The 27,808-nt window shown below is 49.8% G+C and overlaps 9 protein-coding genes across 9 annotated transcripts; 3 read left to right on the forward strand and 6 right to left on the reverse strand.

Annotated features, from left to right (window-relative positions):
* Positions 1–3,811: 3,811 nt before the first annotated feature.
* On the reverse strand, positions 3,812–4,554 carry BDQ94DRAFT_149005 (uncharacterized protein; the record flags this gene model as incomplete). The annotated part of the gene is made up of 2 exons (XM_026767294.1): positions 4,475–4,554; positions 3,812–4,419 (listed from the first exon to the last, which is right to left on the reverse strand). A coding segment is annotated over exon 2 (182 nt), but the record flags the coding sequence as incomplete, so codon positions are not given.
* A 3,854-nt stretch (positions 4,555–8,408) lies between these two features.
* BDQ94DRAFT_76215 (uncharacterized protein) lies at positions 8,409–9,362 on the reverse strand. The gene has a single exon (XM_026776475.1). The coding sequence runs from the start codon at positions 9,182–9,184 to the stop codon at positions 8,651–8,653; it is 534 nt and encodes a 177-aa protein (XP_026623439.1). The 5' UTR covers positions 9,185–9,362; the 3' UTR covers positions 8,409–8,650.
* A 1,311-nt stretch (positions 9,363–10,673) lies between these two features.
* BDQ94DRAFT_149009 (C2H2-type zinc finger protein) lies at positions 10,674–12,959 on the forward strand. The gene is made up of 2 exons (XM_026767295.1): positions 10,674–11,451; positions 11,525–12,959. Exons 1-2 carry the CDS (start codon positions 11,190–11,192, stop codon positions 12,238–12,240), a joined length of 978 nt encoding a protein of 325 aa, XP_026623440.1. The 5' UTR covers positions 10,674–11,189; the 3' UTR covers positions 12,241–12,959.
* Positions 12,960–14,186: 1,227 nt separating this feature from the next.
* BDQ94DRAFT_149011 (uncharacterized protein) lies at positions 14,187–15,537 on the forward strand. Its single transcript, XM_026767296.1, has 3 exons — positions 14,187–15,172; positions 15,225–15,297; positions 15,357–15,537. The coding sequence occupies exon 1, from the start codon at positions 14,730–14,732 to the stop codon at positions 14,967–14,969; it is 240 nt and encodes a 79-aa protein (XP_026623441.1). The 5' UTR covers positions 14,187–14,729; the 3' UTR covers positions 14,970–15,172; positions 15,225–15,297; positions 15,357–15,537.
* A 1,674-nt stretch (positions 15,538–17,211) lies between these two features.
* BDQ94DRAFT_149012 (DNA repair ATPase SMC5) lies at positions 17,212–18,436 on the reverse strand. Its single transcript, XM_026767297.1, has one exon. It carries the CDS (start codon positions 18,270–18,272, stop codon positions 17,253–17,255), a length of 1,020 nt encoding a protein of 339 aa, XP_026623442.1. The 5' UTR covers positions 18,273–18,436; the 3' UTR covers positions 17,212–17,252.
* A 78-nt stretch (positions 18,437–18,514) lies between these two features.
* On the forward strand, positions 18,515–19,753 carry BDQ94DRAFT_149014 (uncharacterized protein). The gene is made up of 3 exons (XM_026767298.1): positions 18,515–18,808; positions 18,904–19,135; positions 19,200–19,753. Exons 1-2 carry the CDS (start codon positions 18,695–18,697, stop codon positions 19,087–19,089), a joined length of 300 nt encoding a protein of 99 aa, XP_026623443.1. The 5' UTR covers positions 18,515–18,694; the 3' UTR covers positions 19,090–19,135; positions 19,200–19,753.
* Positions 19,754–23,507, reverse strand: BDQ94DRAFT_149017 (lipase family protein). The gene is made up of 2 exons (XM_026767299.1): positions 22,953–23,507; positions 19,754–22,895 (listed from the first exon to the last, which is right to left on the reverse strand). Exons 1-2 carry the CDS (start codon positions 23,310–23,312, stop codon positions 19,851–19,853), a joined length of 3,405 nt encoding a protein of 1,134 aa, XP_026623444.1. The 5' UTR covers positions 23,313–23,507; the 3' UTR covers positions 19,754–19,850.
* Positions 23,508–23,876: 369 nt separating this feature from the next.
* On the reverse strand, positions 23,877–25,280 carry BDQ94DRAFT_161438 (FMN-dependent alpha-hydroxy acid dehydrogenase; the record flags this gene model as incomplete). Its single annotated transcript, XM_026769385.1, has 5 exons — positions 23,877–24,214; positions 24,267–24,607; positions 24,694–24,908; position 25,033; positions 25,072–25,280. 5 exons carry the CDS (start codon positions 25,278–25,280, stop codon positions 23,877–23,879), a joined length of 1,104 nt encoding a protein of 367 aa, XP_026623445.1.
* A 170-nt stretch (positions 25,281–25,450) lies between these two features.
* Positions 25,451–27,389, reverse strand: BDQ94DRAFT_76279 (glycoside hydrolase family 32 protein). The gene is made up of 3 exons (XM_026776476.1): positions 26,902–27,389; positions 26,619–26,841; positions 25,451–26,567 (listed from the first exon to the last, which is right to left on the reverse strand). The coding sequence occupies exons 1-3, from the start codon at positions 27,292–27,294 to the stop codon at positions 25,621–25,623; spliced, it is 1,563 nt and encodes a 520-aa protein (XP_026623446.1). The 5' UTR covers positions 27,295–27,389; the 3' UTR covers positions 25,451–25,620.
* Positions 27,390–27,808: the final 419 nt, after the last annotated feature.

The raw sequence follows: 27,808 nt of genomic DNA on the forward strand, positions 1-27,808 counted from the left end.
CTAGGCAGATATATTACTTCGGAGCGAACTAACTATCTACGATCTAAGTAGAGGACCCGTTCACATGTCTCTCTCTGTGACTTCACTGTCTCTCTTAGCCTAACTCCCTAGACAATAGTAGTTAGTAGTAGTAGTAGTTTGTATACGAAGCCACAAATTTGTTTTTGACAGAAGCAACGAACATCAAGTGATCTCATCACCATCAGCTGCTGCAGCGGCAACTGTCACTGTGTCAATTGCAATGCAACGTAAAGGAATAAAAATAAATGATCGTCAAGAAAGTTTTATGCGAAAGGAAAAGTACCCGAGAGATGAATTATTTACCATACAGACACAATGTGGGAAGGAAAAGGAATGCGGATTGCGCCGCCTGCCGTCTTGGGCAGCCCTCTCTCGTCATGAGTCTCTTCCTATTTGTCGCCGTCATTGCAGCAGTGAGTGAGTGAGTGACTGCCATGTGAAAATCACGCGTATCACACACACACATTATTACGCAAGCTACCTACTTAGAAGCTAAAGTGTAAGATATCTCCTGGCAGCGCCTCCCCCCTGTAAGTTGACTAGCTAGCTAGCTAGCAACTTTAACTCAAACACATCATCCCACACCATCCATCATCGTTCCTTTTTTCGCCTTCTTGCTAAGACCAAGAAAAGAAAAGAAAGGTCGGATTAATGGAAAGGTAGTATCTCGGTAAAACCAGGATCAACACTAGCATGGTATTTTACGGTAAGGATATCACGCTAGTAAGATACCAAGCGGCTTGTCAAAAGGCAAGCGTCACGATAGTGCATCGGCTTTGGTGCCAAACTCGGGAAGGGCCGACCGCAGCTGCAGGCGGAGCCGACGTCTGCCACGTGAAATGACCAGGGTCCAGACTCCAGGGAGGCCGCTAGGACCGCCTCTAGTCCCAGTTGGGTTTGGAGTGTCCGACGCCCGCTCCAGCAGTTCTTAGCGAAAAGGAAGGGGGATTTTTTTTTGTTAATTTACTAGTTAGTTAGGCGGTCGGTCGGTCGGTCGGCATCTTTGTTCAGGGGCCGAATTGAGAGGTCCTTCCATGAAATGGAGGATGGAAGGGAATGAAAGAGAGGTAAAACAGAGAATATGAGAAAGGAAAAAAATAGTGGGATGCTAAGCCCAACACGGCCGAACGGGAGGCCTACTCTCGTTTCTAGCTCGCAAAAAAAGGTGTTTGCATCACCTGCGCGCGCACACATCGTCAAGTCACGCACAACCAGCGCCAAACTTACATAGGCGACTTGAACCACACAGCCTCCAGATAATAATGAATGAGGCGTCATCACACACACATCATTCTCTCACCAACCCCCTTACCCTGCAGCAAGTAAAGTAAAAAAAGGAAAAAACAGCGCTTCATCCCGACTCCCCCAAAGAAAGAAAGGGAAAAAAACCAGATCGGTGTCCGGTATTAAACCCATTCCTTAACTCCGGGTTTCAGTTAGGACGTGTCCCACTGCCATGAGGCGTGGCACGAATTTTGAACCCCTGGCTGCCTGGCTGCCTGGCCTGGGGGGGTCGCGCTTGCGACAACACTGTTCGTTCGTTCCCCACGAACCCACGGCTGTGTCCCTAGTTTAGTTCCCTGATGACGATCTGCGCTCGACGCCTTGACTAACCAACGTGGCGTTCGGGGAAGATGCTGGTTCTAGACAAGTTGATACCCCGTCGTTTTGCCGGTTGCTTGAGAGAAAGTAGGCCACCGCAATCCTTTTGCCGGGCCATAGCTCTAAGCTCCAATCACAAGCCTTGCCTAAACCTCTTAGCGATCCCCCGATCGTGACATCTGTCAAGTCTATCAAGTGCCGGAGGGGGGTTTAGGTTCTAGATCTTGCCTTTTCCAGCAAGGGGAAAGCCCTGTATCTTGTCTGTCCCATCCTACAGGATGTAGGGAATATCCTTCATAAGATGTCGGCGCAACAATTACTGTGGATTATGGAATGGAATGTTGTAAGTCAGCTGGAGCCTTGGTCAATCAAGTCGTAGGACTCCGTAGGAGTGGTAGTACGGCGGGGCGCCAGGGTAGGCCCAGTGTGTATGGGCTGATTCTTTCCCAGCGAGCTGGGCAAGCTAATTGCCTCCCTCTCTCTCTGTTCCCTTCTCTCCTGGGGCCGGGCGGGACGAGATGGTCCTGCAGAATGGCGTCCATGCGTCAGATTCTTGGAAGTTGGCACGCACCAAGCAAGCCAGTCTGCAGATGTGCTGGAGATCAACCGTCTTGTGGTCAAGCACAGCCGCCACGTCTTGTGCAACCCCCGACCGGTGGAAAAAGCAGAAATCGATACGAATTACGAAGGGGAAATAATAAGCAGTTACAAAAAAGCAAAAGAGAAGACAACCTAAGGCCAAGAGGGATGGATGAATGATCCATGTTATTAGTCATGGCTCGTTAGTGGTGGACACAATACGGTCGCAAAAGCAACGAACGCAAGGCATGACGGCGTCACGCCGAGGTTGAGTTGAGCTGAAGCTGAAGCTCAACATTGCCTGAGGCACACAGAGAATACAGTCAGCAGCGAGTAAGCGACGATCCGCCCACTCGTGGCTGGGAGAGCTGAAACCGGCACAAGGTTTCGCTTCCCTTAGTTTGATCGACCGTCACATCTTTGCCGCCCGCCTATCCTTCGGAACCGAAACTGTGACCTCGACGGGGAACCGCGACAAATGAAACAGACGAGCTGATGGGTTGAGCAAGGGTGGCTTGGAAAGCGGGTGGTGCCGCTTGTCCATGGTTGCTTTGGAAGGGGAAAACAAGATGGGATCGACACGAGAGGCGCAACTTGACTTTTCTGATGCCGTGGTTGTTTGGCACCTCGGCGCGTGTGTGTTACGTATGTCTCTGTCGGCAAAGAGACAGAGAGTTAAGTTAACAAATGCCAAACCATCGGTGCAACATTCACACGATAATTTGATGCTACACAAGACAAAAAGATAAGCGATCCAAAATAGTAACGCGGACACAGATCTCAAGAACGGCAAAGTCTCCGAGGATTATACCACCCTGAGCCGGGATCATATCAATAGAAGCAGTAATCAGCAGGTAGTAGGGGGGATAGACTGTAAATAATGCAGTGGGCTCCTCCGACGGCATTTGTTCCGGGTCGGGGGGAGTGGATGCTATTATTAATCTTGTCAGGGGGATATTATTTCGATACCCGCACCTAAGCGACTTGCGGTAGGATTCCCGACGACTATTGAGGCGGTCAAAGCTGGAGCGTTGGAGAGCGTTGGATGATCGGCGTGCGCATCATTGTCAATCTTTATCAAGATTCCAGAGTTTATCTCGGAATCTCCCCGTCGTCTAGAAACTGGAACCGGCACACGTCTTTGCCGAGCTGGCTGGAATGGCTGGAATGGGCCCATGGATTGCACTATTACTCAGACTAGTTATTCCTCTGGTCTATAAGTGATACATAATATTATGCTCGACTCGAGGACACAGAACGGAAGCCTCATACTGGTAGTAGAGAATGAAAAGACTCCCTTCGAAGTGAATTTAGACTATCATCTACTATCTAGAAGATCATCAAGATCCCCTAATGCACAAACACCTATCTCATTCCCTCACCGTTATACCTAGATACCCAACCTACACACACATACCACGAAGCCAAACCTAAAATTGGGTTGTAATGTCGTGGAAGCCCCCTCGAAAAAGTAAAAAGAAACGAGAATGAGATGCATCCCACGAAGTCAAATTCACACCACACAAAAAGCACATCTGCACTGTAACTCAAGAATGCGACCGCAATTATTTCCCACTTCTCTTCCCCAGTTTACCCCTACCTACCCCCTCTTTTTTCACCCCCTTCCCTTCGCCTCACAAACATCCAAGAAATTAGAAAGAAACAAGAACATGATCGGTCGGTCGGGTCGGGTCAGTCGGGTCGGGACCCAACAGCCAACAAGTCAGTATTCGTCGAAATATCCCTTTCCGGTCATGATGTGCTCGTTTAAGCTCAGGGCGATTTTCCCGACAGGCGCACCGCTAAGCGAAGGCTATCTAAGTTGCCTTTAGCACAGCCATAACCTTCACGGCGTATCTACCATAGATATTCATTTGGATCATCATCAATCATCGTATCTGATTGAGGCTGCTGCTGGTGGCTGTCGTATACCATACTCCGTAATTGAAGGCCCCGTCCCAGTATGGAGTCTATGCTTTCGAGCGACGAGCTTGTCAATCAATCCCATTATGTACAAAATATGAAAAGATAAAGTAACCCAATACGTATGCACCGCCCACTCTTGATTCATTTCATTTCCATTTCCATTTTCATTTCCTCTTTGGGTAGGGTGAAGTGGTGGGTTCGTTCATCGGCTCGCCCGTCCCTCTTCGGTCGGGTTGAGTAAGTTGAAGTGGGTGTATGTGTGTATGCGTGCCGGGTCTCTCGGTCGCTCATCTCATCGGTTCGGTAAGTAAACAGGTAGTAGTATGTTCTGGAACTTAGTGCTTACATCTCACCTACTTGAATAGGTAATATTCCACTTTGCGTATATAGCCATTTCATCCATATATTGCCTGATCTGCCCTGAGGGGAGGGTGAGGGGAGGGGGAGGGGATGAAGATCACCGCGGGACTCTTCCGAGGGGGGATGTGGATGTGGATCTACATCAGTAACCAGCTACATACGTAGTAACTATTCGGCTGGCTTATGCTGTAGATACTTTGGTGTTTCGATATGTTGTTCCACGTATTGTGGAAGAGGGTTTGCTTGGCGAACTACATTGTAATTGAACTGCGTTTCTCATCATTATTGGGTTTCAGATACTTTTTTTACCCTTGTTAGGTGAAACTTAACCTCAGGGCGGGGGAGGGGAGGGGAAGGGAGAAAATGTCTCATGGTTACTGACTTGCTACTTTCTTTTGGTTTCTGGGAAGTTGTAAGCAAGCTTCGAGGATCTGAACTGAACTGAACTGCCGGGTGTTTGCCGCGGACGGGATTGGAATGGATGCTATACTAGACTACTTACTCTTCCCCCCCCGCTTTGTGGTGGTGGCGGCTCAGTTTCGCCTCAGAGTTCAGAGTCAAGATGAGACACATAAGACAGATGAGACAGATATAGTTCCGGTGTTCCGAGGATCATTCTTACTATCTACCATGCATCTACTAACTAGTAGTAGACTACGACGGCAAGAAACATACCCATACCATAGTAACCAACTATCAAGGGTAGCAAGTAAATAGTAGAGCCTCCCAACCAACCCATCCTCCAGTCAATTCAAGATTGATGAAAATCCCGACCGTCTGGACCGACCTCCTCCGGAGATTAATATCGCAGTTCACTATCCCTATAATATAAGATAATATAATCTAAACTAACACACACTACGGGAGTAGTAGGCCGTAGGCCTAACTAAGTAGATAGGCTGCATGGCTCGCTCACTACGCAAGAGCCGACGCTTAAGTGGAGAGAGAGACGGACTCGGGGGGCAAAAGCAACCAAAACAATATGATTGGACGGAGGGACCAGCTTCGCTTCCACGAGACAAGAACAACCTGAAGGCAGGCTCGTTTATTAAAGTTTGGGACCGCTGGGGAAACAATCAATCTGCTCGCACATGGAACTGCTGGGACTGGATCACTGACTGGGACCGGGTTTTGATCATTAGTTAATTGTGGGTTTGATTTGGTTTGGTTTTCTTTCTTTTTCTTTTCTGTTCGGGTTGGGGTCCCATATGTAGAGGAGAATACTTACGCGTATGTCAGCGCTTGCGCTTCCATTAATCGTGTTGTCTTAGTAGCTTTATGAGTAAAATAAGTTCTCTGTCCATCCATGGATGAATCAATCTCCGTATGGAGTAGTCAGCCGTTCTGGATGACCTAACTATCTACACACAAAACAACCCAGACGATCATTTAATCTATCTTGCAGCATCCGGGGGAAGGAGATACCAAGTGGATTTGACTAAGGATGATGTAATTCGGCGTCGCCGACAGTTGGCAGTTTGTTTTTTGGGTGTTAGGTCACTTTAGTTGGCAGGTTGGTATAATGGATGGATGATCCGCTAAAGTCGCCAAGGAGGGGGAAGAGGGAAGGGATTGATCGACTGTGCCATTCCATTGTTGCGTTTCCTTTCTTTCGTTTCCCCTTCGCTAGAAAAATTAAAAAGAAACTACACTAAGCCATCTCGGTACTACGGCCGGGAACATTACCGTTTCGGGCGATGGGGGCGCTCGCGTTGGCATCGCTCAGGTACGCTTCCGGTAATCGGGTGGTGGGCGGTGTGGTCCGCCGCTAAGGGTGATTTGTGCTGATCAGCTTCGTTCGGAAGAATACCAAGAAAGAGGTAAAGTGTAAGGCAAGGCCATTCACTGAGGCTTGAGACAGCGACAGGGATGCGGCCTGTTTAGATGGTGATGATGATGATGCTGATGATGATGCTGATGAATAAATGGCCTCAAAAATAGAGACTTTTATTTTATTTTATTTTATTTTAGTTTTACTTGGCTGTACCTACAGCATAGTACCTTACTGTGGTAGATCTACTCATACTTCCCTAACGACTACCACGATCATTCTTGTGAAACCAAATTCGTGACATAAGAACAGCAGCCAGCCAGCCGGAAGCTATTCACCCGACGGGAAGAACGCATAACTGACTGATGACTGATCTCGGTTCACAGAAATAATACCGGGATGATCAACAACTAAAATCACAGTTAGTAAGGTGGAAGTAGGTCCGTCCGTTCCTTCCCCCCTTCGTCTCCATAACCCTTTTCGGGATACGTTTTGTAGCTCTCCCGGCCGAGGTACATCTGTCTCGTGTGTGAGTGTGTGTGTCCCGCCCTGCTCCGGCTACGAGGCCCTTGAGGACCTCCCGAGAATCAAAAGTATATTTGATTCTGTTCTTGAAATGTCTCGTTTATCCATGCTTATTTTGGACTTGGGACCGCCCGTAGGTAAAGCTTTTTAGCTTAGACGTCGTGATCTGACGGTCGATCCCAATCGAAGAGAAGGAATGCGGACACCTTTGGCAGAGAAATCCAGCCATCTAGTCTTCTATCCACTTCGGCAGTTGATATCGGTGGTTATTAGTCTCATCAGTCAGCCTTCCTTCCTTTGATCATGGTTGGTGGTGGTGATGGTGATGATGACGATTATGATGATGATGATGCGCTGTGCAGTTCCCACTAACTAAACTGATGCGGCCCGAATGTGGACGACAGACAGAGTAAGAAAGAAGCAAAAGTGCATGTACGTAGATATCCGGTTTTGAGACAAAGTCAATTGTCTCAAATGATATTTGCGAAAAGTGGTGGTGACTTAGGCACACACACACACTCACACAAACAACCCCAGTCCTGGTCGACGTCATTGACCAGTCACCGTGAAATGCATGCACCATGCAGCATCCGCAGCATGGTTGATCAATCAGGGGAGGTTTTCCCTGGATCCCTTGAGTTACGCCTGGGCCAGTCAGTTATCGCTTGCATGGACGATGCATTTTTCTCCATAGCCGTCGCCGGCTTCTGTCATTCTCGTTGGATAGTTGTTTTTCTCCGTTCTGCAAAACAAAATGGCTCTAGTGAGTGGTCACTGCCCGACAACACACCCTTACCAGCCCCCAAGAAGCAACAAAAAGAGAAAAAGAAAGTATCACTAAAATTGAGTAAACCGAGATATGTATCTACATCGTACATAGATACAGCTCCGTAGTCTATACAAACTAACCCTGGGGGCCAGATGATCTTACAACAATAATCAGCCGAAAGGGCTCTTCTCCCCCTTTCATTTGTTGGTTGGGATCGGATCAATCTAGCTGACTTGGGCTTAGTAGTTAGTCAGCGGCATCCTTTTCCTCTTCTTTTCTTTTTCTTTTCAGTAAAGAAAATTGCTTTTGTTGGCTGTCATTTGCCATGATAATCTCCGGCATTCCTCATCACCGAAAAAAAAAGAAAGGAAAAAGAAATAAGAAAATAAGAATAAACCATCTTGGCCCCCCGACCGACCGAAAGGATGATGCTAACCTGAGGATCGTTCAGAGATTCCTTTCTTGGATGACCAGATCTAAGCTCTCTTGGGCTTAGAGCCCCCTTTTGCTTAGCAAGCAGGCCAAAAGAGCGAGCTGCCATGCCATCCGCGCATCGTGCCGCGACTCCGTCAGCCCGGCCGGCCCCAAGGGATTGGACCATCCCCGGAGACATTTCCCATCCCAGAAATCAAGCGAGTCATGGCCCTCACGATGGGCGTTTCTCCATTCCCATCTCCGTGGTCTAGGAGAAAAACTAAGGGGGTGTCTGTGTAAGTAGTGTAGTGACGCTATCAATGGAGTCTTTTCCATCAAAGTAACTTTTCTATTATTATGGTAGTGTGCTGGTCTGTGTTGCAGGACCACGCACGCATTGTCTCAGTGCCAAAGGATCTCCGGAGAAATAGATTCGAGTAGTAACAATAATTAATTTAAAGAAAGAACACGATGGATGGAATGGAATCAGGGTCACCTTTCCAGATTGCTTTCCAGAAAGGGATGTTTAATCGACCGCTAGAATACGGAAAGAACGGAGATGGAAACTGAGACCAACCAGGGTTGGGATCTGGGAATAGATTGGATTCCTTCTCTCCTTTTGCTTTCCTCCCCCTCTGTGTGTATGTAAGTGTGTCTGCCTCTTCCCCTCCCCCCTCTTCCCCTCAAACCGGTGATCTGAGCCATGCTGGACCAGGGTTGCACAGTTGGGTCACGGACAAGTACCGGGAGGGAACCAGCCAAGTGGGAAGGAGGGAGGGGTACCTTAGGCACCGAGTTTCGCCCACCGAGGGCCCCGAACACACAGGATCTACGGGGAGAAGGAGGAGGGAGGGGGCCGTGTATGGAAAGCAGAGGAGAGAGGGGGGAAGGACCCAGAATTGGACAGACAGGACTGGACAACCATGAAAGCTGGTTGGAAGCAAGCTGGAACCACATGAGATCAGGTTCTCAAGCAGCAACAGCAAGCAGCCAGCAGCAACAGCAACAGCCAGCCAGCAGCAGCGTGATCGTGCGGCAACGATCAGCCGTTTATGGGGCATGGGATCGTTGTGACAGGTAAAACCAGGACGGAGCCTTGGGGGTTCCACCCCGAAGAGAAAGATCGGCTGCTGGCGTAAGTGCAAGCCAGATGGTAAAGTAGGTCCAGCCCAGAGTTCGATTCGATTACCACCATGATACCGGACGGAGATTTCCATTTCTTTGCTTAGGGTCGTCGACTAGTAGGGGGGTGGTGTGGATGGTGGTCGGCTCCGTCCCCATGATGAAGGATGATCTCTGATTTGATTCCTGGAGGGCGCGCATGATGGAGAAAGGAAAGGTGTCCGTGGATCTGCACTAGCGCCAGACTTACTGTAGCCGAGCCCCGAAAGTACCGTTGGCTTTGGCTCCATCGGCCGATCTCTGAGTGAGAGAGACAGAGAGAGAGAGTGTGTGTGTGGGAGTGTGAGAGTCAGGTCAAGAGAGTCAGAGTCAGAGTCAGTTCCTGTGAGGTTGCTGTGCCCTTCGTACGACGCAGTTACGTACCCCCTTCTCCTCCCGCCGCGTTGCTTCTTTCAGGAGTAGATCTCCGTTGGGATCTCATTGTTCGTAACTTTTGAAGAGTCATGCTCGTGATGCTTGCTACTGCTACTGCTACTGCTGCTTAATGGTCTAGAGCAAAGTGGAGGAAGATTTCCTGTCGTCATACTTTCACTACTACAAAATTCTCCTTTGTCTATGTATAGCACTTTGGGATAGAAAGAAGATGATCGACTGTCTCTCATCTCGTCTCTTTTACCCAGTCTCAGCTTGATCTACCATCATCTTACTTCCGTGCTCATCAGCTCCCATGGAAAAACCATCCACTATTCCCAGGGTTAAGGTGGCCTGGGGGGGGGAGCGAAGGGTGTGGAATAATGGTGGAGGCGGCGCACGTTGTTTTAGCTCTCGTTGAGCCTACCTAAAAGGTATAGCAAAGCTAATGGCAAATCATCCCGGTTAAGTGTTTTTTCATTTTAATTTTTCTAATTTGCCTTTTTCGGATATCCGAAAGCGGTAAATTAGAAGACAGGGAAATCCAAAAAAGAAATTGGAAAAATTAAAAATAAAAATTCCAAAAAGGAAACGTAAATTACCCGCCAAGAGCAAGACATCGCGTGTGGTGCTCCGTACCGGGACCACAGCCCATTAATTAAGCTTTGGGACGGAGGTATCAGCCCTTGTGGAAGCGAATCGAGTAAAATAAATTAAAATAAAATAAAATTACAAGAAATGTGGCCACTGCGGGCTCGGGAATATTCAAGATGCCGCTGGGACTGGAGGGATGAAGAAGAGAAAAGAAAAAAGAAATTAGAAAAATATTATGAGGATAAACCAAGCCAGAACGGAGGATATCGTACCTGTTCGGCTGTGTGGCAGGAAGAAGGAAGTTAGTAGGTTCATCCCTCCTACTAGACGAGATCCTCATCAGACGGGGGGAGGGAAATAAAAAAAAGTGTAATTATTTGGGAACCAGCGATTTGCGTCGGATTCGCCCGCTCTCTTTCCCTCCTGTGAGTCTGTATTTTGGCTGTCTGTGTCTTGTCTTGTCTGGCTGCCTCTTTTATTTTTTCCCTCGTCTCTTCTTTTTTTCTCTCTTCGGGCTCCCCACCCGTCGGTTGAACCACTACGGCCGGAGTATACTCCCCAGCGGGCAGCTATAATTAAACTGCCTGTCGATTGATCCTCCCTGATTTTGATTTTGATTTTATTTTATTTTATTTTATTATTTTATTTTCTGGATTATTTTACATTTTATTTTATTCTATATTTTATTATTTTTCCTGTCAACCTTGCTCCCCACTTTTCGCATATCTCCACTATTCCACACCCTCAATCATCGTCTCTCCTTCTTTTCCCCTCTGCCATCCACGCGCTTTGGTCTATAAACCCCGTTCACATCCTCCTCCATCCTCCCCCCCTGTTCCCATCAAACCCACCCCCACTTGTACCTTGCCTCCAATTCCATTGGATCCATCTTTCGTTGCCTCTTGACTCGAACTCGCTTTTATATATCTACCCTCGGTAGCCTCCTTCTTGCTATAAGCTACCTCTTACCTTCCCACTCGAGTTCCAACCTAAGATACATACATACATCTATATACTACCCTCCTCCCTCTATACCACCTCACCTCCATCACCACCCACCTATTACCTTCCTACCTATCTACCTCAACACTCAACATGGATCTCGCCAGCCTCATCTCCCACCCGGGACCCGATCCCATCATGAAGTCTAGAGCCTCATACAGCCCTCCCATGACTTCCTACAAGCGCTCCATCGAACACACCTCGGACTCCTACTTCCCCTCCGTCCCGATCTCCTACACCCGCTCCCCGCAACCTCCTCTCTCCCCGCCTGTCGAGGACCAGTCCCCCAAGTGCTCTCTTCCCTCCATCTCTACCTTGCTCGAGGGCGCAGATGGCGCAGCTATGCATGCAGCAAGTATGGCCCCCAATGCTTAGGAAATTGTCCGGAGAAGACCGAAGGAGTCAATGCTGACAAGAGATTCCTGCAGAGCGCACTAGAATGACCCCTCCTCTGCAGCGCGACCTTGATTCCCGCCAACAGTCGCAAGCATATGACCTCAAAGCCAACGGCCCCCAAATCGCCTTGCCCCCCACCCCCCCATTGCGCCCCGGTTCTAGCTTCCACAGCGCCGGACACTCCCCCGCCTCCTCCATCTCTGCTGCCAGCGATGCTGCTGCGCCCAAGCGCTCCGACTCCTACCCTCAAGTGCCCATGGCTCTGCCTAGCCCCTCGGATCGCTCGTCCATCTCCAGCCAGGGTTCAGTTCAGGGTGTCTCCAGTGCTTCCTACGCTTCTCCCGCTCCCAGCGTCTCTTCCTACTCCTCTCCCATTGAGCCTTCGGCCTCGTCCGCCATGTTCTACCAACGCACGGCTCCCTCCACTTCCGCCGCTCCTCTCCCGACGCCAGCAGCACCGCAACAGATTATCTCCCCTGTGAACCCTGCCTGGCAGCACCACCACTACTTCCCTCCCTCCAGCACCACGCCCTACCAGCAGAACCATGATCGCTATATCTGCCGCACCTGCCACAAGGCCTTCTCGAGACCCTCCAGCCTGCGCATCCACTCTCACAGCCACACGGGCGAGAAGCCCTTCCGCTGCACCCACGCCGGTTGTGGGAAGGCCTTCAGCGTGCGCAGCAACATGAAGCGTCATGAGCGTGGCTGCCACAGTGGTCGGCCCGTCGCAACCGCCATGGTTTAAAGTCCGGCACTGGGTGTCCGGTCACCTTGATGCGCCTCGAAGGCAGTCAAGGCAAGAAAAAAAGCTCGACCAAACCAAAGAGCAATACGCCAAATTAAGAAAAAAGGACCATACCACTCCATACAACCAACCTCCCTGAACCCAGCGACCATCTGCTCTGTTTTCTTCTTTGAGTGATACCCTTTGTGCATGTTTTATATTCACTTCTTCTGATCCTCACGCACCCGGGAATCCATGGGACTTGGGTGTGTCGTGATGGGAATCCCCATTTTTTCTTTCTTCACTTCCACCTGTGTATATTTGGATGACTTCTTCCTTTTTTTTATATTTTACTGTCCATGTGAAAAGGAGCAGGCGTCGCTGGTTTTCGGTCTGGGAAATGCAAAGCATAAGAGTCGGGAGGAGAATCATTGGGCATGGGATAATCGGAGTCTCAACTCTGGTTGAATTGTTTCTTTTCTTCTGTGTTTCCTATATCTTTTCCTATTTTTTCCTTTTTTTCCTTGTGTCATCTCATTTCCTTTGTTATGATGTGACATGACCTTGTGAACAAGAGATGTTCCTACTATACGATTATAACAAACGCACAACAGCTTTGTTGTACTCTGGTATGAAGAAACCAATTAAGAGCATAGACTCGCATTCAAGATGAAGAACCAGCCTTCCCCCTTCATTGTAATTGTAGACAACTAGCCAACTATCCTATGATACAACGTGAGACACTGAACCTTGGGAAGTTCTCCCCACTCCGTACTGTCATTCCTACCCCCTCCACATCCACCTAACTTGCAAATGTACCCCTGTTCTTTCATCCCATAAAGTATAGAAGTCCTCACCACCCGCTCTCCTTCAGGCCATACGAAGCAGAATGACACAGGCTTCTTCTAGACTACTCAACTAAATAATATTCCCTCCTACCTAGATTATCATCCTTCCCTCCATTCCCCTACTTTACTACCCCTCACGTCTTGACTCTTCTGTCCCTTCAACTTCTTTCTCACTAGCACCGAGGAATTCGTCAACGCTTTGACAACGCAAGATAAGTCTTCTTTACCACTTTAATCTTTATTTCCACCATCATTACCATCATGAACGACTGGAAACTAAGAACTGAAATAGAAATAGATAAATAACTTACAGAATTGAAAGCACGCCTTTCTGTGATTCATTGACTACTAGTATTATAGAAACATAGGTATTTCAAATTCAAGCGATCTATATACTCATACTCATCCATACCTGCAATGGGAATAATTGGAAACCTGCGTATAATTCCTTCCAACACCGCCGCCACCGCCACCACCACTGCCAAATCCCCGCTCGCTAACTGACTAAAACTACTTTCATATCAATCAAATCAATAATATTTGCCTATTCTCCCAAACGGAAAGAAAACAAATCGACGCAGCCACCCGGGACAAGGGAAAGGGAAAAATAAAGGTATCATGACGATCGTAACCAAAAACAGAGACACGGTATTCCAAATCGGAAGGAAAAAAACAATTGAAATTGCGCGTAAAGGGGAATATTTCCGGATAGTATGTTATAGAGGAAGAGAACAAGGAGGAATAGGGAAGTTGAAGAATAGAGAAGACCTTCGAGAAAGGAAGGTATCAGGAGTCAAGGGTAAGCACTTCACGGCCGTAATCGCAATCTCATCATTATTGGGTCGTCATCATCAACCATGAACACTGACCCTACCTGTACTGGCAGTAGGTCCCATGGTCGTTCTCCTCACTGTCACGGCCTTTCGTTTGGCAATGGCTCCCTTGAAGTCGATCGAGTTGTAATCCTCGGGCATGTGCTCGCCACTGTAGATGCAGAGGACGCGCATGCCTGGCTTGTAAGCCAGTCCGCTGAGCAGCTTGGGCGTGATTAGGAAGTACTGGCCGCCGCCGCCGGTTTCAGACGGGGCGCAGGCTATATCGACCAGACGGCCGTGGACCATGCGCTCGTTTCGGGGATCCATACCCTGGTTAATTTCGTCGACCACGCGGAAGGGCGATGCGGAGAGAGACTGGAGGGCCATGAGGTAGAAGATGGTGCTGACGGCGCGTTCACCACCGGACTGGCGGTGCGAATCCAGCAGGGAAAGGTTTTCGTGTTCGCGGAATTTGACGTGGATTTGAATCGACCATTGGTCGAAATCGCTGTCACCTGGTTCGCCGTTCGGACCAGTCTCTTCGGCCTTGTCCAGGGTGACTTGGCCGGCGCAGCCGATGCGGGCGAACGAGTCGGAGAAGGCGTCGCTGATGCTCTTGATGATCGAGTCGAGCTTGGGTTCCCACCGGCCGCGGATTTCGTTGATGGCGTGGTTGTAGTCGTCGAGCTTTTTCTGGAAGTCGGTGAGTTTGTCACGCAGCTTGTCGATCTGACGTCCACGTTCTTCGAATTCTTTGATCACGTTGCTGTTTCCGCCGTGGGTGAGTTCGAGACGAGCCTTTTCGGAGTCAATGTCGGCCTCGAGTTGCTCCATTGTCTGATCCTTGATGGTGTGTAATAGGTCCGCTAGATCGGGCTGTTGTTGTGAGAGGTTGGCGACTTTCACGGCGTCCTCTTGCAGCTTCTTGACCGTTTTGCCTATGTTCTTGATTTCTTGGTTCGCCTCTTTCAGTTCATCGTGCTTGGCTTCCAGCGTCTGCCGGTGTTCGACGTTCCGAGCTTTCAAGACTTCTAGGTCTGAGACACCTTCGATATGCCGCACTTTCAGCTTGATGACCTCTTCGTGAAGTTTTTGGAAGTTTTCAACAGCGTTCTATCTTCTGTCAGTAACAGGACTCTTAATTATCCCCTGGTGAACTTACAGCATATTCAATGACGGCTTCAGCCTTGCGAAGGGATGCCTGATCTTGCTCACTACGGAGTTTGGCGACTCGCGTTCTCATCTGTTCGAACATTTTCTGGTTTTCCTTCTGCCTCGCTTCTTGTTGGCCTGTTGGTGTGTTAGAGTACTCGATCAGAGAAGAGAGCGACGTGTCACCTACGTATTCTCTCCGGAATCGCCCTGAATTGTGTCAGGGCTGTCTGCTTTTCTCCCTTCTCCCGCTCGAGCTCGCTCTGCACAAAGATCCCACGTTAGCACAGTAAATATTTAAGACAGCATAAGCTCAACATACCTGCTCCTGTTTGAGATCAGTGTGCTTCTGACCGAGCTGTTCCAGCCTGGCCTTTTCACTGTTTATCTGCTCTTGCACTTCCTGCACTTCGCCTTTCAATGTACGAATTTTCTGTGTGACTGCTTGTCTCTCTGACGCATCCACTGGTTGCGACGTCCAGACTCTGGCTGGCCTCAGAGGCCTAAGCCGGGAGGAAATTGCGTCGTATTCCCTTCGCCGCATAACCGTATAGTTTATCCTTCCAGAAACCCAGGAAACTAAGCGACCCGCTTTCAAGCGTTCGAAATCATTGTCTGCCATGTCTGCATGACTAATAGGTATCTGGTGCAGGCCCTTTTCGCTACAGAGCATAGCCAGAACTGGATCTGGCCCACTGAGACAATCCTTTGCCCAGCACTCAAATCCAAACTCGCGGAATTCGTCAGCCTCAGCTGCAGAAGGCTGAAGTCTATCTAGTGGCGTGGAACAAGTTCGAATACTGATATCGGTCAACTTCTGTTCGCCGCAGAGAATCCTCTGCAACGTCCTAAAGTCATTCCGAGTTTGTGTTGTGAAGGCCATGAAATCTGTGCGCTGCAAGAAGGACTCCACAGCGTCGGCGTACTTTGGGTCTTTGACTGAGCATGTAACCACCGGAGGCCCAAAGACCTCCTTTTCAAACTTGTCTTGGTTTTGTTGGATCCAATGATAGGCGCGAACGGAATCGGCGGAGAGTCGTCCAAGCTTGTTCTCTTGCTGTCCAGCCTGGGATTCCAGGTTCTGTAACTGACGTTCCGCCTGCTTGATCTGATCGGTTTTCACATTCAAGCTCTCGAAAAGTGGTCGTCGGTCGCTTTTGATCTGGACTGCCTTCTCCTCAATTTCCCTGATTTCCCGTCGCTTTTCTCTCTGTTTCACGGATTAGCAGAGATAGTGAACGTCATCTGATAAAACTCACTATTTGCTCGTTATACCACTCCACATCGAAGTCATCCGGTTTCTCATTCAACTGACGTGTGAGTTTGTTTATCATTTGCTGGATTTTAGTCGCTTCTTGTCTATAGCCTTGCCCGCCCTCTTTTTCGGCATTAATTTCATCGTCAAATCCCTTTATCTCCCGCTCATATTGTTCGATTGTTCGGCCAGCGTCGGAAGCCGCACGCTCGGCTTCCTCTAGACGACGCGTTTTATACTTGATCACCTCGTCCGTTTCGAGACAATATTGTTGCTTCGCATTGACAGATCTCAACGCAGGCTCAAGATCCCCCTTGAGCTGCGCCAGTTCGCGCTCGATTCTTTTGACTTCCCTTCTCATAGTGTTATATCTCTCATGTCCCTGCTTGTACTGCAGGACAGGGCGTGCTACCTCCAACATTTCGATTTTCCTTTTAATCTGAGCCCTCTGGCGCATCCGCTCAACGTCGGCTCTCTGCATTTCTTGCCGATCCTCAAGGTTTGTCAATAGATCACGGTCACCTTGGTTGTCCGCTTGCAGTTTCTTCTGCTCCGCTCTCAAGCGCTTCAGGTTCTCATGCCATTCGATCATCTCCTCGCCAGCGGCGGCTCTTTGTGTCGAATTGAGCAATTCAATCGGCGTAAGAGCTGCGAACTCGGCAACTTTATCCTGGGGAAGGAATTGACACAGGTTATCAATTTGGATAGAGAATGATTGTGCTAGCTTCAGCACCTGGGAGCGGGAAGCCTGTTTCCCGTTGATCGTGAACGTGCTTTTATTGCCGTCACGCTTGATGGTTCTAGAAACGACAGGGTTGTGCCGAGAACCCGGCTTTCCGGCCAGCTCGATCTCGATCGTAGCTTCTCTACAGCCATGCTTGACGAACTCCCCGGTGTCTTTTGCACGTCCGAGATGCTAGATGGAAGACCTGTTAGGGCACGTGCTATACTGTATACGAGAGATTACCGTACCTGTGGACCCCATCCTAAACCTAGACATATCGCACAGACAAGGGTACTCTTTCCGGTACCATTCGGACCAATAACCATATTCAGCTTTGGGCCAGGGAAGAATTCCGCAGACGTGTAGGTTACGAAATCCGTCACTCTGATACGCACAATAGCACCTGGCTTATACGCTTCCTGCGGCCCTCCGTAAAGCAGGCCACTCTGCGATAAAGTCGATTCTGTTCCCGCAGATTGGGTGCTATGATGCTTGCTAGAACCGGACCCTGCTGCGTTTGACGCGACGTATTCATCGGTGTCACGGTCAGCGCTCTCTGAATCTGCACTATCGCTATCTTGATCGTCTTCAGTACCCTCATGAGCATTTCCCGTCTGGGTGATTCCCTTCTGCGAGGCATGTCGGGTCACTGTCGACTCTGCAGTTGCAGCACCGGCGTTGCTCTTGTTCGAAAGCCTAGAGCCTGTCGACTTCGCAGGATGATATCTTTCCGTTTCGTTCCCGCTGCCTTCAGACTCTTCAGGATCCTGATCGTTCCCTTCTTGTGATACATCGTCCAGTGTTCCTATCGCCTCTGCAGCTCCCGCTTGGGCCTCGTTATCGTTCAAGGTCCCATCCCTTGCGGACTCGTAATTTCCATCGGTTGTCTCCTCAGATTCTTCTGTATCTTCGTCCTGGCTGTTCGTAGACTCACTGCCTTGTCCGTCTTCCACCACTTCCTCTTGTAGCTCCTCATCCTGGGTGTCCTGGCCTTCGTCTGAACCCTCACCCAGTTCCTCTGACCCCTGATACCCCAAATGATGATCATCCACTTCCTCTTCAACCTCTACCACCGCATCCTCCACATCAGGCTCCTCAGTACTTAATCGGAGCCGTTTACTATCCCCCGAGCGATGCGACGACGTGCGCGAACTCCTCATCGGCCTAGAAGACGCTCTCTCACTAACACCACTCACATCGTCATGATCGCCGTCATCAGACCGGCGCCGTCGGCGAGGGATCGACCCCCGAGAAGACATCTTGAATAAATCGAGTCGCGCAACAACGCATACACATCAGCTCACCAGCGCATCGACATTGGTAGTGGATGGATTTCGGAAGGATGAACGGGGTCTGGTCGAAGGCGATGCAAGCGGGCGGAGTCCTGAATGAAACTCCAAGAGATGGATAGATAAAGAACACCCCAAAGGTAGTATAAAGGTTATCAAATCCCCAAAGTAAACGCGGCTCACGCGTGATTTGACGCGATGGGCGGGACAAAGGGAAATACACTCAATCTAACCCCTTTTGGGTTAGGCGGGGATGGGTGGCAGTTTCAAGTGGTCCGCCGCGGAGCTTCGGAGTTGCTGCTACTTTGTTTCTATTTCAATTTCGGAGAAGGCCAAGTCTTGGGCGGTTGTTCTTTTTGTGATCTCTTTTTCTTTCTCAGAAGTTACCATTCATGGCATCGAATCAGAAGGTTCGCCGGATTGTCCTTACGGGCGCTGTCACGGTCATAACTATTGCTGGGTCGCTTTACGGTGCTGGCATTAAGACCGGGCAACAGGTTACTCAGGTAATATTCTCCAGCCATTACGTTAGCGGTTATTGGCTTTTACATTTGGTTCTATGGGAAATTATAAGCGCTGATACGGTGGTCATGGTATATAGCAAGCCAAAAAGTCCCAAGAGGTCACCATTGATGACCGAATCGACGGCCTCCGAAGCATGCGACAGAATCTGGTATCGAAGAAGGAGCTCGTCGAAAAGCAGCTCCGCGACCTGGACGTGAAGATCGAGGAAAGGAAGTTGAAGAATATGGACGGGCCAAAGAGGGAGCCACCGAATTATAAGTAATAAGGGGTGCAATTCTCCTTGAGCTGTTCAGGTGTAAAGCGGGCAGGTAGGTGGTTCATGAAACCGGGCTGTCAAGGAATCGGTCTAGATGCTCATTGTGGTGTTCTTAGAGGATGCGGATCTGCACCGCCTTCTTTTCAGAAAGCCGCTTTCACCTTTGAACTCCCTGCGCTGGTTGGCTCTGCTATGTCGTGTCGGTAATGCACCTCGCTCGCTAGCCCAGGGAAGAGCAGCCCCTTCCAAAGCTACATGCTCGCGTCCGGGGACAGAAAAATGTGAGGTCTTCGCTTCGTCGGCATTGATCACCCGCTGCGCTTGGTGACGATAGACGACGAGCTTCTAGCAGAGCTGTGCAGAAGCGGCTGTCCCAAGTCGCTGGGTTCGGCTAGGAAGAGTGGGTCATACTGCTCACCACCCTCGCCCAATTCCTGCGTGGCGAGACTCGTTCGTGATATCATGTTTGGACGCTTGCACACCAAATACTGTATGGAACCAAAGTGGTTCAATGGTCTCACGGTGGCTTGGTACATTCTACCATCTACGAAGTGACACTGCCAGTACCATGAGTACTAAACATTGATAATCAATGCCACCAACAATGCACCGGCATGACCGTTCGAGAGCAGGTTGTATGAAGCTGACAGAAATCTATGAATTTATATGATATTTCATCCCAAGTGCCAGTAAATCGCGCCAAAGCCCAAAATATACACCAATAGATAGACCGCTAAACCAGATGAGCAAAATTCCAAGCGAATATATCATGCATCCAAAATACCTCGCGCAAGAGCAGCGAGACTCGCTTCGTATCTCGCTGGATTATGGTCGCTGAACATGCCCGAGCCGAACTTAAGTTCTCCGAATAATGCTTCAGTATCTCGAATAAACTTCAATTGCACTCTTGTTGCGGGCCGACCTAGCAATGGATAGCCATCCTTGTCCATCTCTGAAGTAAAAGCATTCCGCTGGAGCACACGCATCGTCTCAACCACGAATACCTCTCCCGGCGGCATCAGCTTTGGAGCACGCATTTCGTCTCTAAGCATCTTCAAAGTATCCCAGGCCCAGGCATCTTCCCCGACGTCGTTCCCGGCGTGTGTAAGAATTGGCGGTTCATTGACGTAGAATTTGTTGACTATACTTTGCCTCAAGCCTTCCCAAACGCGGAACCGCACGTGAGACTTGGCATTAGAGACATCGCTTTTGAATGCTAGGGATGCCGTGTGCATGTCATGCAAAATGCCTAGTGAGAGACTAGGCACTACATCTTGACCATTGACAACTGTTGTTATCAGGCCGCGCGTTGCACGACGTAAGAAGGGGGACATAGTCGAGGGAGGGCCGTACGCATAGACATGTATCGGTCTTCCAGGAGGAAGGGAAAGGGCTGCGCTGCTATGACGCTCATTGTCTCCAGTCAGACGCAGGTTTCCTTTTGCAGATTGGTAGGAGGTAGTAGTGAATGAAGTTCCGGAACTATCGTTGTTTGGCTCTGAGATCATTGTTGCCAGGAGTGCAGCGACGCCCCCTCCCAGTGAGTGACCGCAGAACACCACACCATAATCCGGGAATTCCTCCAGGGCCGCCCGAATTGTGATCATAACTCTGCTGCTTCCACCCATTAATAGCCGTTTTGCAGAGGCATGCATACCCTTGTGGACTTTCCAACTTCTACCTTGCCATTCGAGATCATCGTAGTCACATGTCATGTCCGTCAGGATGTCTTCAAAGCCCCATGTCCCTCTTAGGGTAAGAACTACCGCCTTAGACTCATGGTCCACGAAAAGGTAATGGACTAGAGGAAAGCCACTCTCTGTCTCCCCAGCAGCATTAGTCCCACCTGCAGGGTCCACATAGGATGATAACAGAATTGTAGAAGCTGGTAGGCCTGCATGGTCCGAGAACTCGCTGTGCTCGGGACTGTATGATTCTTGGTAAGGAAGAACCTGCGTGGTCCGTGGGATACCCATAACTTTGAGTGCGCTCGAACCATAAGAAGCTGAAGAGAAGCGACAGAAACGTCTGATGTTGTGCACAAAGTGCTTTTCCGGAAAAATGCCGGGCACGGTACCGTCCCGGTTGAGCGCACGAATTGTTTCAATGTCGTCGTATGCACTTTTGCGCGCACGGTGAGCCAAGATAAGTGATGTTTCAGAGCCCGCAGTTGCTAACGAATATAGACTTGGGGAAAATGAACCAGACTGCCGGTAGAATACAGGCGATCCCGGTCGGGAATCGTCGTTCAGAGATATCGCCACATCGCTTTCTGACCTGGTTAAGGACATAGAGCTGCTGCTACGTACGTGAGCCCTCCTTGGAGTTGGTGTTCCCGGTCGTAGGTCCAGCGATTGCCGAGTATAAGCATCCGTCTGTGCCATGAATGACTCATTATTCTTCTCATGTATCGTATAGTTGTCTGTTCTGGGATTTCTTCCGTGGCTAGTATCATGGGATGGGCATGATGTAGGAGTCGGGGCGGATTTCATTCGGTGTCCTTGCAATGGTATCCTCGGTAAGCCTCTATTTGCCACGGATGCTGAAGACCCGCGATTGTGCGGTACCGATGAGTTGTCGAGCTTCTTTGTGGGATTGGAATGTTTTGGTGCTTTTCCGCGCTGACGTAGGTTCTCCGACGAAGAAGGCGTCTTTGGCTTTTCGACAACCGACCCGGAGACCTTACTAGGATCTTTTTCGTTCGAGTATATAGGTTTCTTCTTCGGGGTGAGCTTCGACAGTGTAGCCTTCTCATGAGTGTCCCTAGACATGTAATTTGCCTGCTTCTTCGGGGAGATGAGTTGCGGTTTCCTTACACTGGGCTCAACACCAACGTGTCTGTCTGCGCAAAGAATGCCATGTGATGGGTTGTCGGCATTCGAAATCCCATCCCCAGTATTTCCCAGTAATTGATGCTCGCTTAGGTCCTCCATACCACTGTCAACACGATTCACTGCCGTATCAGATCTGGAAGGCCTCACATCGGAGCTTCGGGTACTATTGAAAGCTGTGCGGAATACAACAGTATGTTTAGGAACCTGTGATCTGTTTGTGTGGCTATGATCGAGCTCATCACCGAAAGTCTCCTTGACTATCATTGTGCCTGGTGGTGGGGAGATTGGTGCAGTGGCGTCGTCGTAAACTTCCACTGTAATCGTACGTGCTGTGACCAGATCCGTCCTGATAGATGCACGGCAACCCTGGGGAAGTTGCTTCATAATGTATAAGCGGATGTCTTCGTCTGACACTTGATGTTGATCTCCAGGAGGAAGCGAGAGGTATGGGAATTCATCGGAATCGATCGTACTTGCAGGTCTTCGTACAGCATCGAATACCTCTTCATCATTTCCAGGCGATATGAACGATGAGAGATTCATATTATCGTGTGGCTGATCATAAGAAATAGTCGCCATTTCTAGTTCGTGTGAACCAACAACATCTGCCCTCAGCCCATTATCTAAGATAACAACATCCCAGACTGTTTCCTCCCCATTGTTTGCGCGGAGGTGTCTTTGCGTGTTTGTCCTTCCCCAGCGTTGCAGGAGTGCAAACCCAACACATCCAACGAGGAGATCGCCCACGCCAATCTTGTCAGTGCCAAGGTCGGCATGCGGACTCCTGAATTCCCTCCTAATGAGAGTAATGATGGCAGCAATCGCCCTCGACGACTCCGTAGAGCCAAGGATAGCGTCGAGGGTAGACAAAAGAGACTGAGACATGTTGGCAGCAGAAGATAGCGTGGTTGAGGAAAGATTAAATGACGCAGCTGCAAAGAATGATGCAGACGTGACTGTCTTGTGCAAAATGGCCAACTAGGTGCTGGGTTAGCCTTGAGAAGATGCGAGGTTAGTATCAAGGTGAGAACTCACGCTTCGTTCTAGTAAAGACTCTGCTTCTGCCTTGCCATGCTCTCCGCTGGACCTGATAGCGACGTCACGCCCAGCTCGAGTCAGTATGCCTTCGATCATAGCTCTACTTAGTTCGAGCCCTGTTAACGTCGTCGCTTTCGCACTGTCAAGCGCAAGACCCCCAACAAACGTCCCCAGCCGAAGAGAGAGGGAAGTCGACTGCGTCATGAACGACACCATGGACGCCAGGGGACGCGGGAGGAGAGGTAAGCCCGAAGTGGCAGGAACATGAGCGGCGCCATTGTCACGGAGGACATCTACTTGCGTTTGTTCTTCGACATCCTGCTTCTTCGCCCTCCCGAAGCCAAAGAATCTAGACATCTCAGGGCCTCAGGTATTGGTTGAGACTGTCTTGGTTTCCATTAGGCGGATGTTGTGCAGCCATGAGGCACTGGTCTCAAGTCAGAGACGGAGAACAGAGGTAGAGGTACAAATCCGAAGAATACTGGCTGATAAGAGATGCCCGACCAGATCAGCGGTTGAACGTAGCAGTCAAAGTCTGGTTCCTGCAGTGGTTGACCGGCAGACAGAAATGTAGATCAGCAGCCGGTGGCGACGAATAATCAACCACTCATTAGGGGCTGCGGTTGAGAGCCGGCATGTGATTTTGCGGGATCGCCCCAACAAAACTTGGGTCGTCGGCTTCATCTTCGGGCAGAATCCACCCCTACGCGACTAACTCATTATAGACACTGGTAGTTGTTTCTTCTTCCTCTGTGTGGAGCTCGCAACGCGAATACATTATCGCGAAGCAAGTATACAAGTTTCAAGATTTGGTGCTACCCCACAGGCTCCAGTTTCCCCTCATTCCTTCCCCAAACTCCGTCATCAGATCTTCTCCTGAATTGGGCATCTTCACGTTGCCGGCCAATAATATGCTACATGTCACAACATTGCCTTCCCATCTCCAGGGTACACAACTTTTCTGATCTTGTCGCGGGTGCACTCGGCCACGGTACGTATCCCTGACAGACTCATAGTCTGCCAGAGATCCGCCAAAAGTCCCTTCATCACGGCTTCAGCCCCATTTTTTCCATCGATTGCCAACCCATAGATCACGGGCCTACCAACCAAGACAGCATCCGCTCCCAGACAAAGCGCTTTGATGATATCTGCTCCAGTGCGAACCCCTGAATCAAACAGGACTGTCATCTTGCCACCAACAGCATCAACTATCTCAGGGAGAACTTCGAGGGAGCCGATCGCACCATCAACCTGTCGACCTGTATACATATTAATACAGAGAAGCCTCGCTGGAGAGTGGCTGCCACATACCTCCATGGTTTGAAACGACAATACCGTCACATCCGGCCTCAAGGGCAAGCTTCGCATCATCTACATGCTGAATGCCCTTGAGCACAAGTGGACCATCCCAATTCTTTCGCAAAAATGCAATTTGCTCCCACGCATGTGGCTGACCATAGAATACCTGGGAAATCCATGCCTTGGATGCCCCCACGATGTCCTCTTCTACTGTCGAACCGGATTCCTTCTCAAATTTCGAACGGAACACGGGATCCGTGAAACCGAGTGTGTTGCCGACGCCCCGTATGAACGGAACGTAGGCATTGTCCAGGTCCGCTGGTCGCCAAGCGAGCGACCAAGTGTCTAGGGAACTACCAGGACGGAGAACCCATTGTCTTTGGCGCGTTTCAGCAATGATAGCGTAATATCATCGTCGCGCGGCCAGTAAAGTTGGAACCATCTTTTACCGTCTCCATTTGCCTGTGCAACCTCCTCAATCGAGCTGCTACTCGCGGTGCTCAGGATATACGGGATCCCGACATTCCCGCAAGCTTCTGCAAGGCCAGACTCCTTATCATCATGAAATATAGACTGGACGCCGACCGGCGCCATGAGAAGAGGGGTTGGATAGTGCTGGCCGAAAAGGTTTACCGCGAGGTTCTGATCATTCATCTACGCGGACACAACCATTGGTCAGCGCTGGGACTTGGGAAAGCGACTGAAGTCTACTAACCGGTTTCAGCATCCGCGGGATTCTTTTCATTTCATCAAGCGTTATACGCGTCAGTCTTCCGACTCTACATCGCAATATCGCGGCGGAAACGACTCAACTCACAGCTTCCATTGTCGAAAAGCCAGTCGATTGCTATCCATTGTAGCCTTCTCTCCAGCACCGCCAGCCACATAGTTGAAGCTACGAGCGCCCAAGGCCTTCTTTGCCTGTTTTTCAAGTAAGCGAGGGTCGGTAGTGACATTAGGCAGGACGCCTGTCAATGCTCCTCGGCCATAGATGTCAGTTTGATAGTCGCCGTAGTTCTCCGACATATTGCGTGTGAAAATATTTAATAATGCCTTTCGATTTCAGGATTTTTACATGAAAGAACAGATGCTGACAGCAAAAGGTAACTCTATAATCAGCCCCCTCACGGATAGACTTGTACCTCATGCAGCCGGCACGTGAACCAGCCATGCCTCGGGATCCTGATCATTACCCGATATGGGATTGCGGCTGACGTCATGGCCACCGGTACCTTGATGCAAGGTAACTAGTTTATTCAATGACCATGTGGAAGAAATATCAATTCGATTTAGAGTATATCTACCGCTTAACCTCAAATAGTAAAACCAACAGACACAAGATGCTACCACATGTAGGAACAAGACGTTAATTCCACGTCGAAGTAATATTGTGAACATCAACGCGGACGTCCTCAGTAGCTCCACCAGTAGACACCAGGCGGGCGTGAACCGCATCATTGCTAGGAAAGATCTGAGCCGTCAAAGTCGTCTCACCTTGGCCTCCGAATACCTCGACGCTGGACCTGTCGACGAAGATACTCAACCTCACCATGCCAGTGCTATCCGGCACCAAGGGTCCATGATAGACGCTCGCGAAGGTGTTATCAAATGACACATCCCCTGACTTGGTCCGGTCGAGGAAGATTTGCTGCTTGGCGAAGTCGTAGCCAGCAAGGGTCTGCTCGGTGAAGTTGGCGGAGGCTCGGAGGGCGATTGCAAATGTTGAGGCCTTCGACGTAGCAGAGAAGCTCAGATCTACCCTGAACGTTTCTCCAGTCGTGCTTGCGTTGGTGGAACCTTCAGAGAAGGTACTGTAGGTGCGCGAATAGAGCGGATGCTTGCTCGAGATGGAAGACCACGCTTCCTGGGGCTGCTGGACTAGCGTCGTTTTGTTGTTGATGGTCTTCAGAGCCAGGTGGCGAGGAATGGCCATGGCGCTGCGCCAGGGGTAGGTGGGGATGTTCGCACCATACTGCCAGTTGTTCATCCAGCCGATATGGACGTGGTCTTTAATTGAGAGGCCGTTGTAGCCAGCCGCGGCATAGAAGTCCGGGCCCCAGTCCATCCAGTTGGCGGTTGAGTTACCCGGGTATACCGTATCGGCGTCAGGTGTGAATGTGGTTCCGTCGAACTCGCCCACAAAGTACTGGGTTCCAGAGCCGACGGTGCCTGGAGGACCACCGGGGTTCAGTCCGCTCGTGATAACCCATTTTGTTGAGCTTCCCCCGTCAAGGGGTAGCTTGAAAAGTCCGGGGCACTCCCATACGCCGCCTTGCGCGTTGTAAGGACCGAATTCGCTCACTAGCTTCCAGTCTTTGAGGTTGTCAGATGTATAGATTGCAAGCTTGTGCAGTTCGGCTATACTTGTAACGACAACCCATTTATGGGACTCGTCGTGCCAGAACACAAAGGGGTCTCGGAAGTTCTGGTATTGAGCTTGGTAGGGCTGGGGAGGGTTGGGGATGACTGGGTTGGCGGCATCGTATGTCGTCCATGTTAGACCGTCATCAAGACTGTAGGCGATGGATTGTGATTGCTGGTCCTCTTGGACGGTTTGGCCACTCGGCAATGTCTGCGCAACGGGGTACTATGAAATTACTGTTAGTGATATGCACTCCAGGAGATGGTTCGGTGATGGGGCAAGTACATAGGAAGTATACATGGCAACTAGAGGCGTCTTGCCGTCCTTTCCGAAGCCACTGGTGTTATTGACATCGGCAACAGCACTTCCGCTGAAGTACATCTCGGTGACATCGCTGCCGTATCCTCGGGCCAGAAGGGCAACGGGCTGCTCCTCCCAGTGGGTGAGATCCTCACTGGTAGCATGCCCCCATGATATGTTGCCCCACTCGATACCACCAGGATTGTACTGGAAGAATAGATGGTAGGTTCCATTATGATACAAAAGCCCATTGGGATCATTCATCCAGTTCTTCTGGGGTGAAAAATGGTATTGACCACGGTAAGGCTGGTCATAGTTGAAGGCATGAGCGATGCCCGCCAACGCACAAACAGTAACGGCCTTCAAAAGACGAGCCATTGCTAATGAGCCCTTTGAGAAATCGCGCTGTGACTGAAGATGATTTCTGAAGATTGAGACATTGGATGACCGGGTTTATATGTGCGCCAGTGGACTCCTCAAGTCTGTCGTTCAATGGGGTGGGGGTCTGCAATAATGCGCCCAGATATACAAACTTCTACGTTTTGACGCCGAATCGAAGTTTAATGCCTCATCTTCGTATCTGGCCCATATTTTCCGTAAACACGCACTGGCTTCCTGTTTCTTGAACTTGAATTTCCTCTCCCTTTCCGTCCACATATATGCTATCGAGTGACTCAATTGTACTTGTGCAATCAGCCCCGGTTGTGTTTCTTACAAATCCGGGGTGCGTCTTTGAAGAAATGCGGTTATCCAACGTCGATGTATCATTCCCCGCGTGGGGTGTTGTTGACATCGTCCGAACACGGACCTCATTCGGGATTGAGCGGATAGCTGCTCCTTGACCAAAAATCGGCCCACCGGCCTACGCTTTCTCGGTGAAATTTCAACGTTT

This window comes from Aspergillus welwitschiae, assembly GCF_003344945.1.
Source record: "Aspergillus welwitschiae strain CBS 139.54b unplaced genomic scaffold BDQ94scaffold_30, whole genome shotgun sequence".
NCBI classification, from domain to species: Eukaryota; Fungi; Ascomycota; class Eurotiomycetes; order Eurotiales; family Aspergillaceae; genus Aspergillus; species Aspergillus welwitschiae.